We start from the raw sequence: 10,709 nt of genomic DNA, 5'->3' as shown, positions 1-10,709 counted from the left end.
ATATATATATATATATATATATATATATAACATAATATTATGTTATAATTGGGAATGAAAAACAGGTTTGAAAAAATAATTTTTCTAAAAAAATCCAACAATTTTAAATGCTCAGTTATGAAAAAGAGAGGCTAACTACTTTAATATTTCAAATCGAAATAACTGAATCGAATTTGTAAAAATCGAACCAAACCGAATTTATTTCGATTTGATTATGAATGTTATTTTTGTCGATCCAAAAATCAATAAATCGAACCGATATTAAACAGTCAGACTTAACCCACCGAACTCCCACCCGTAGTTTATTGTTGGATAAGTGGATTCATGATCCCACAATCAATTTCTCCCACTAACACATGCCTAGAAAAGAATTCATCCATTATTGGAGGAAAAATATGTACAGAGAATTTAATTTCAAATAATGGAAAAGAAAATTATCCCCCCCACATTGTATAGCAGTACTTTATTTTTTTCTCATCCTTTTTTTCCTTCAATTCGAAAACTAGGGGTAAGTTCCAAATTAAATACACAAAACTAAAGTTGTTATAAGAAAGTTTTTTGAGCAGGACTGAACGGTTACTGTTGTTGTAGTGCTACAAAAGTGAGTACACTAGGCTAACCCAAGGCCAGATGCTTGTACTACAGCAAGCAATATGATTTGTAAACTGTAACCAAACCATAACGTCAACCAAAAACAGCATTAAATCACGCCTATGAGTTTGAAGCCACAAATATATACTGTCTGGTCAGTAAGATGGTTGTTATATTTGATGAGACTTTTTTGTTTAGTTAGTTGGTATCTGAAATACACTGGTCCGTCTGCTCCGATAACTTCAGAGTTGTGCCAGTAGGCTGACTAATAAGGGCTAAAGAGACTCTACAAAAGATCCTCTATTATCACAATTCAAGCTCAAGTCTGATTAATGATGAGAAGATTTTTACTCTTCAAACTTATGACACTAATATTGTTGGAAATATTAGCATTTCCTAATCAAACAAACAGTCTCTTTTGAAACAATTCGAAGAAAATTCACCATAACTCGGATTGCCCAGTGACCGATCCAAATTACCATCACATTTATTTCTTCAGCTATAGAAAAGTCAACAAAAATAGACAATTTTAAGTGACAATTAAAAATAAGTCGAGAATATACCACAAGAAGGGTTTTACCTTAAATAAATTAGTAATAAAATCTATCTAACAATCAGGAAGAGTTTTTACCTTAAATAAATTAGTAATAAAATCCATCTAACAATCAGGAAAATCTTTCCTTTTTAAAATAATAATAATTATAACGATACAGGATCAATTTTAAACAACACTCCTAATAATTTCTTTCCTAAATACGAAGAAAAAAAAGTTACCAAAAATCATGTATCGCTTCTCCTTATTTGCCAACCTTACCATGTGCGACGACATGTTTCATGTTCTCCAATTCCCTTTTCTCCCAACTCCTTTAAAGAATTTATTTTCCCCCAAAATCAAATAACACTCCATTATTAGCTTTTATTTATTAATTTATTAATTCAACTAACATTCATTATTTTGCTCCTTCAATTCGTTCTTTCTTTCTTCCTCCCTCCCAAAGAAGAACAGAACAGAACAGAGAGAGACACTGGAAAACATGAAAAATTCAGAACAAAACTTTTTTGATAAAACCACTAGTGTCACCACTTGTTTCTTCTTTCTCTTAATTTCTTTCTCCACTACTACTATTATCTTCTCCTCCACCGCCGCTGTTTTCCCGTTCATTTTAGCTGCCATTGTGGTGGGAGGATTCATTCTTCTGGCAGTTAGAACTGCCATTGTAGCGTGGATAACGGTGCTTGTACTGCTAGCTTTCGCCGGAAAACGACGTCGTGTTCTTGCTAAGGATGGGAAGAAGATTACGTCGGAGGTGGTAGTGTATGTCGCAAATGAAGTGATTAAGGAGAAGGGATTTGTTGCTATTTCTGGAGTTATGGTTATGGGATTAATCGCTAAAGCGCTGTTATAAACGCATTGGTTTACTAATAACTCGCTTGTTATTTATAACTTTAAATCCTATATTTTGGCTTGAAGTACAATTTTTTTTTTTTGTTCTAATACTATCGACTCTTCAAAATTTCAGTGGTGCAGGATGAGTTCCCCAAATATAGTGTATATTTGAATAATTCAGCATCGAAAATGGAGAGTGCTACCAAATTGCCAGTGTATGTAAAACAGAGGAAACTTTGTAATGTTTCTTTTACGGAAAAAGTATCGTTTCCACCCAAAACTATACCCAAAAAGTTGAAACCATACCTAAACTATATCAACGACCTATTACACATCTAAACTATAAAAAAGTGAAATCATTTACACCACAGGCTACACCACTTGTATGTAGTGTAGTGTTTTATACGCGCTATCACGTCAGCACCACGTCAGTAAAAAGTATCACTTTTTTATAATTAAGGTGTGTAATATGTCACTTATATAGTTTAGGTGTTGATTCAACTTTTCAACTATAGTTTGGGATGGAAACAATAATTTTTCCCTTAATGTTTTTAGTCATTTACTTTTGTTATTTAATAAGCTGGACGTGCCTAAAATAAGTGTAACACACGCGCCTTAGAATGAGAGTTGCGGGAGGTAACAATATCACTTTTTTATAATTAAGGTGTGTAATAGGTCACTAATATAATTTAAATATAACTTAGACTTTTCGGGTATAGTTTAGAGTGGAACGAAGCCTTTTTCCTTTTTGCTCTCTTCTAACTTTGTATGTATTTTCGGATCTTGGGCTAAAATTTTGATAGAGCTAAGTTCACCCAAAGAAAACATTTTTATTTTTTTTCATTTCTTATGAGATATTGTAATGTTTATATTTAAGTGTATCTCAGTTTTTATAATCTTGTTAGTTTACTGATTAATTCTTATTAGTACAAGTTATTTTACCTATTGTATGTTTTTTACAAGAAAAAACCTGAATTTTGTCTAAAACTCATTTTTAATTGGCTAATATGGCACTCAACATTCTTATTACTGCACAATCATTGATATCAAATACTATATTCTCACAAAAACTTGTATGAAATGCAAAAAATTGCATATATATATATATATATATATATATATATATTCTATTTCAATTGAATTAATTAATTTAGTCCAACAGTTGAGACAAATGAATATAATATGGTACTTCCTCCGTCTCAAATTTCTTAATTTAATTTTCTATTTTACTTATTTTTTTTATTAATTAAGATAAAATAGGAAAAAAATCATATTTTATTCTTTATATTAATTATTTTTTTTAAATTAAAAAATCTTAACATTATTGAATAAGAATATTGTAATAAATTAGATATATTATAATTATTTTTCTTAATTAATATATCATTTTAATTTGAAATTGAAACAGGTAATTTGGGACGGAGAGATTAGTTTGTATTATGATTGTGCAGTTGAGCACAGTGGATTGTAACAGGTAATGGTAATGATGTTATGGTGCCTTCTCATGGTGTTAGAAGGAAGCTTCCTCATTGGCTGCATTTGAGGTGCCGACCGTATTAACCAATCACGCGGCCACTGTGCTGGATATTGAAATCCAGTGAGCGCAATGTTTACCCCATAAAACAGGTAGAGTTATAGACCGACTCTAGAACACCAAGCTATTAGAAGTAAGAAAATTGTTTATGGTATTAAATTACTTTTATATATACTCCCTCCGTTTAAAAAAAATAAAATAAAATTTTGAATCATGTGATCTTAAATTAAAGTTGTGTCAGATGTATCAAAATGTCATTTAATTTTGTGATTCTAAATATATTATGTGAAAAGTTAAAATTAAAGTATTAAAAAAAATTATTTTTTTTTAAACAGATTAAAAAAAAATAGATCATTCTTTTTAAAATGAAGAAAATATTTGATAATAAAACAATAACAGCGAAAAACTGTTAGTAACAATTATAAGGAAATAAGTAAATGAATTGAATCTGATTTTGATGTGGCTAGTTGGCAATGTATTAGAGGTGACAAAATCAAATTCAACTAGCTTAATCAATTTAAGTTTAAACTGATTATTAATCCACAATTTTAGTAGATATTAAAAATTTATAAAACATAAATAAAGTCTTAAAATAAAAATTAATTGAGTTGAAGTATGATCTATTATCTAACATATAACACTATCCTTCTAGAAGGAGTCCTTAGGATTGAGCTACAAAAGAAACACAACCGCATATTCCATGAGTACTGCAATGCAAAGTCAAGATTCATATCCAGAAAAGAGTCGGTAGCATGCATGACCTTGAATATCTTCTCCATCTCATTCACAAACTTTTGAGGATCCTCCTCAACCTTAGAGTCAGTAAAAGTTGGAAATTGATTGTAGCATATTTGATTTGTCCTTTTCGTTCATATGTATTTTTTAATATATTCTATCAAACGAATTCTAAGTAAACAAAAAATTATTGAAGGGGTTGCAATCTAAATCATTAATTACATATGTGGATCCTTGGCGTTAATTAATACTAATGTATTGAGAGTTACTGGAGGCTTCTTTTTTTTTTTTTTTTTTTTTTTTGGTGTCCGATATCCGTATTGGAGTTCGACTAATCTGAATTCATGTCGGGTAGGACCTCATTTGAGGGATAACGCTTCCAACAGAGTTTTGTCTGTGCCCAAAGTCGAACTCTCGACCTCTGATTAAGGGTAAAGCAACCCCATCCGTTGCACCATAACCCATATTGATTACTGGAGGCTTTATTAATGGATGGGATAAAATACACTTATTAAAGGATGCGTGTGGCATAATAACTTCCAAGTGACAATTTTGTTTAACAAAAAGTTCAGAAATAACATAAGAAGAGTTTTATGGTGTTAAATTTATTTTAAAAAGTAACTTTGTTTTGTCTATTTTTGATTTAATACATAATTTTAAAGAGTAAAAAAAAATTAAATTATGTGATATTAAATTAAAAATAATAGAGTATACCAAATATTCTTTGATGTTGTAGTATTAAATATTTTATCATATAAGAAAATAAAATTAATTACTAAAGAAAACGAAGAATTCCTTTTATAGTAAACATCATAAAACACACTAGTGTAGATGCTGAGCACACCAAAAAAGAGGCCAGACAGAAAAATTGAAACGAAGTACATAATTATGTATGCAACTCATATATATTAATAAACTAGTTCGCTATGCCGTACGTAGTACGGGCCAATATTGATCATTGAAAATTTTATATTATGTATAATTTTATTATTTAATTAGAACCTTTATTTATGTCGTTGATAAATTTCTAATTAGGCATATATTATTATATTTAGATTAATAAAATTTATATAAGAATATTTTTAGTTGTTAACATGATATTCATATAATTTCGAGAATCAATCAATCTTTTTATTTTTAAAATTTTTTTACAATTATTAATTATTGTGATTTATGTTACTTTTCACATAATAATTATCAGATATATAATAAAATATTTAAGTTTATTATTTTTATTTGTAATATTTTTAATATAATTTAGTATGACAAATAAGATTTTTTTATTAAATATTATTAATATTATTACTTTAATACTTAGATGACATATAATAGTTGATTAGGAGCGATATGATAAAATTACGGTTGAAGCTGCTCAAACAGACATATCATAAATATCTATTTTACCTTTTTTAATAGAGAAAAGACATTTTCCCCCCTGAACTTGTTCGCATAACTTACTTTACTACTTAAACTTAACTTTTGTTTATTTACCCCCTTTAACATCTTTAATTTCACCCCTCAAAATTGAATATCACTCTCACAATGGAGAGTGTGTTACACTCGCCTACATATCGTTTGATTTTTCTAAAAAAGTTAATCCCCCATACATTATTTTTATATATTTTAAAATATATATATATAACCCTAAAACTGGGATAGATCCATGAGAAATCTGATTAGATAGATATGGTATAGATCAAAATGGGACACCAAAAGAATTGACTGTTGAGTCGTATGAAGTAAGAAATTCTCAAGTACGGTTCTAAGAGAAAGAATTGAACTACCTATTCCGAACGGGGAGAACAGGCCATTCAACAGGGAAATTCTGAAATTGCAGAGATTTGGTTCGATCAAGCCGCTAAGTATTGGAAACAAGCTATAGCGCTTACTCCCGGTAATTATATTGAAGCGCATAATTGGTTGAAGATCACGAGACGTTTCGAATAAAAGAAGACCCCATTTATTTATTATCCTTTATTTAGAATTTAGATATTTGTTATAATTAATTGTTTGTTGGACCCATCAGATCGTTAACTAAAAAATGGATGATTCCTTTGCTTTTGGAATACCCAATCACATAATTTCATTATCTCCCTTCTAAGCATTCTATTTCACTTCTATATCCATATGCTATCTTTTAGGAATAAAAAAGATTGATAGAGGATAAAATAGACTTCTTTTTATTCTATTTATTTATATTAAATATTAAAATAAAAAATTAAATTAAATTCTTATTAGTTATTAGTATTAAAACTAATAAAAGAAATCCTTGAATCACTAAATATATATATACTGGGGATGTCTCTTAGTAATGTCTAATGGCTACTAGCGTGATTTGGAATATAGTAATTACAATCTTCTAGGTAAAAAATTAAAGAGCTCCATCTAATAACTTCTATGAATATACACTAGGTTGCAAAAAAAAGTCATTTTGGGATCAATCCAAAGTCCAAAAAGATTTTTAAAAGGTTAAAGGGTCCGTTGAGCGCCTCAAGGCTATATCATAATAGATCTGAACACTTGCCCCGGATCGACTTCTAGATCATAATTTCTCTAGTAAATAACTAAAGAAAATAGATAGACGAGAGATAGAAAAATAGAAGAGAAACGAACTAATTATAGAAATATCTCTCTATCTCTAAGGTTCACTAATTATTTGATTGTTGGTGGGTCTCTTTGTATGTGTTGTCCGGAAAGAGGAGGACTCAATGACTATTCGTTGCCGGAACCAGAAGTTAAAATTTTGATAGATAGGGATCCCGTAAAAACTTTTTTCGAGGAATGGGTCAGATCGGGTCATTTCTCAAGAACAATAGCTAAAGGGTCTGATACTATCACTTGGATCTGGAACCTACATATTAATGCTCATGATTTCGATAGTCATACCAGTGATTTGGAGGAGATCTCTCGAAAAGTATTTAGTGCACATTTCGGTCAACTCTCCATCTTCTTTCTTTGGCTGAGCGGGATGTATTTTCACAGTACTTATTTTTCTAATTATGAAGCGTGGTTAAGTGATCCAACTCACATTGGGCCTAGTGCCCAGGTGGTTTGGCCAATAGTGGGCCAAGAAATATTAAATGGTGATGTGGCGGGGGTTTTCAAGGAATACAAATAACCTCTGATTTTTTTAGATTTGGCGAGCATCTGGAATAACTAGTGAATCACAACTCTATTGTACAGCAATTGAGGCGTTGGTCTTTGCAGCGTTAATGATTTTGGCTGGTTGGTTTCATTCTCATAAAGCGGCGCCAAAATGGGCTTGGTTTCAAGATGTAGAATCCATGCTGAATTACCATTTGACAGGGTTACTAGGACTTGGGTCTCTCTCTTGAGTGGGGCATCAAGTACACGTATCCTTACCGATTAACCAATTTTAAAACGCTGAAGTAGATCATAAAGAGATACCACTTCCCCATGAATTTATCTTGAATTGAGATCTTTTGGCTCAACTTTATCCCAGTTTTACTGAGGGAGAAACCCCATTTTTCACCTTGAATTGGTCAAAATATGCGGACTTTCTTATTTTTCGTGGAGGATTAGATCCAGTAACTGGGGGTTTGTGGCTGACTGATATTGCCCACCACCATTTAGCTATTGCAATTCTTTTTCTGACAGCGGGTCATATGTATAAGACCAACTGAGTATTGGTCATGGACTAAAAGATATTTTAGAAGCCCATAAAGGTCCATTTACAGGTCAGGGCCATAAAGGCCTATATGAGATCCTAACAATGTCATGGCATGCTCAATTATCTCTTAACTTAGCTATGTTAGGCTTTTTAACCATTGTTGTAGCTCATCATATGTATTCCATGCCCCCTTATCCATATCTAGCTACTGATTATGGTGCATAACTGTTATTGTTCACACATCACATATGGATTGGTGGATTTCTCATAGTTGGTGTTGCCGCGCATGCAGTCATTTTTATGCTAAGAGATTATGATCCAACTACTCGGTACAATAATATCTCATCTCAACTGGGCATGTACTTGGTTTTCACAGTTTTGATTTGTATATTCATAATGATACCATAAGTGCTTTAGGGCGTTCTCAAGATATGTTTTCAGATACCGCTATACAATTACAATTCGTTTTTGCTCAATGGATACAAAACATCTATGCTTTAGCACCTGGTGAAACGACTCCTGGTGGCTCCTGGTACAACAACAAACACCATTTTAACTTGGGGGTGGTGATTTAGTTGTAGTGGGTGGCAAGGTGGCTTTGTTGCCTATTCCATTAGGAACCGTCAATTTCTTGGTACATCGTATTCATGCATTTATGATTCATGTGACGGTATTGATACTCTTGAAAGGTATTCTATTTGCTCGCAGTTCTCGTTTGATATCGGATAAGGTAAATCTTGATTTTTATTTTCCTTGTGATGGACCTGAAAAAGGGGGTACATGTCAAGTATCGGCCTGGGATCATGTGTTCTTAGGACTATTCTGGATGTACAATTTAATTTCGGTAGTAATATTCTATTTCAGTTGGAAAATGCAGTCAGATGTTTGGGGTAGTGTAAGTGATCAAGGGGTAGTAACTCATATCACAGGAGGAAACTTGGCGCAGAGTTCTATTACTATTAATGGGTGGCTCCGCGATTTGTTATGGGCACAGGCACCCAGGTAATTCAGTCTTATGGTTTTTCACTATCTGCATATGGCCTTTTTTTCCTAGGCGCTCATTTTGTCTGGGCTTTTAGTTTAATGTTTCTATTCAGTGGACGTGGTTATTGGCAAAAACTTATTGAATCCATCGTTTGGGCTCATAATAAATTAAAAGTTGTTCCTACTACTCAGCCGAGAGCCTTGAGCATTATACAAGGACGTGCTGTAGGAGTAACCCATTACCTTCTAGGTGGAATTGCCACAACATGGGCATTCTTCTTAGCAAGAATTATTGCAGTAGGATAATGGCTAGTAGGATTTGAAAAGCATTATAGCATTACGATTTCCAAGGTTTAGCAAGGCTTAGCTCAGGACCCCACTACTCGTCATATTTGGTTTGGTATTGCTATATATATTTATTTATATATATTAAATAAAAAAAGTCACCTCCACCCCCATTTTCTTTCTTCTTCACAACCCCCTACCTACCCCGCCCCTACCCTGCAAACGCAGCCCCCCAACTTTCTATCTTCTTCAAACCACCCCACCTCTCCCTTCTCCTCAATTTTCTATCATTTTCAAACTGAAAGTATATTACCAATAGCCATTGTTGTTGTCCATTAAGCAAAAAGAAAGTACCAATTATTCCTTCATCAAACCACCAATTCAAGAAACAACAATGCAATAGTATCACCACGTCCCAATTCAAAATTCTTCATTCCGACATATTCCGGCAAAACTCACCGAAAAATGATTAAAACAAACCCACAAAAAATTATATGCACAAAATTAACACCACCACCACCACCATTAACAGTACCACTGACACTAATATTTTTTCTTCAATTTCAATTTTATTTAAAATTTTCAAATTTATAAAGATAACTCTTAATTTTGAAAATTCAATTTCATTCTTTTCTAATGATCTTAAGTCAAGAGGTTTAAGAATGAGAAATTGAAGATGTGGGTGAAGGATTTGGTAATTGAAGGAGAAGAAATTGAGTGTTTGGAGGGGGGGGGGGGGGGGGGGGGGGGGGGGGGGGAAATGGGGGGTTGAAGGAGGGGGGGCTGGTGGGGGGGGGTTTGGAGAGGAAAATTATGGTGGGGGTGGGATGGGGGTGGGGGTAGAAGAAGAAGATAGGAATATTATTATTGTTATAATAATAATAATAATAATAATAATAATAATAATAATAATAATAATCTATAATCTATAATCTATATCTATATCTATCTATAATCTATAATATATTAAAAGTGTGAAGACCTTTAGAAAAAAGATTTGAACTTTCTACCCTTCATTAAAATACTATGCAATAAACAAAATTATCTTTTTACTCTTTTTAAATTATTACTTAATTATATTTATTATATTTTAAAGTAAAGAGTTCCAAATCATATGGTAAGTTTTACAAATTAAAGAGTACTTAAGTATATGGTATGAATTACTAAGAAAATTAATATTTATAGATTTCTAAAATATACTATAAGAGGAGGAGAGAAAATTAAAACTACTACATTTTTCGGCTTAAAAAGAAATAAACAAATACATTTTTTTTCCAGGCAAAACAAGAAATACATGTTAATGCCTAACTTCCTATTAAAGAAAAGCTAAAATTAAGAAAAGTTCAAAAAAGGAAAAAGAAAGAAAGCAAAAAAAAAAAAAAAAGAAGTAAAAAACTTATTATTATTCTAATATTGACAAACAATAAATTAAAACCAGCCAAATATGTTATTAAATTTATTTCTTACCTGTTTTTGTAGTTTGGAAAACCTAATTAAATTATTTTCCTAATAATTAAGGGTTCGAAATCAACTAAAATAATATATTAATTTTTCCTTATTCG

The 10,709-nt window shown here is 31.6% G+C and overlaps 1 protein-coding gene and 1 pseudogene across 1 annotated transcript; both read left to right on the top strand.

Moving 5' to 3' along the window:
* The first annotated feature begins 1,256 nt into the window (after window positions 1-1,256).
* Window positions 1,257-2,134, top strand: LOC107865984. Its single transcript, XM_016712168.2, has one exon. It carries the CDS (start codon window positions 1,626-1,628, stop codon window positions 1,995-1,997), a length of 372 nt encoding a protein of 123 aa, XP_016567654.1. The 5' UTR covers window positions 1,257-1,625; the 3' UTR covers window positions 1,998-2,134.
* Window positions 2,135-6,927: 4,793 nt separating this feature from the next.
* LOC124896876 lies at window positions 6,928-9,216 on the top strand (annotated as a pseudogene).
* Window positions 9,217-10,709: the final 1,493 nt, after the last annotated feature.

Source organism: Capsicum annuum, chromosome 3 (assembly GCF_002878395.1).
Source record: "Capsicum annuum cultivar UCD-10X-F1 chromosome 3, UCD10Xv1.1, whole genome shotgun sequence".
NCBI classification, from domain to species: domain Eukaryota; kingdom Viridiplantae; phylum Streptophyta; class Magnoliopsida; order Solanales; family Solanaceae; genus Capsicum; species Capsicum annuum.
Note: the sequence above shows the minus strand (reverse complement) of the source record. Positions and strands in the feature narration are given on the sequence as shown.

Coding starts and splice junctions, on each gene's coding strand:
- LOC107865984 (XM_016712168.2), top strand. CDS start 1,626: ATGAAAAATTCAGAACAAAACTTTTTTGATAAAACCACTAGTGTCACC.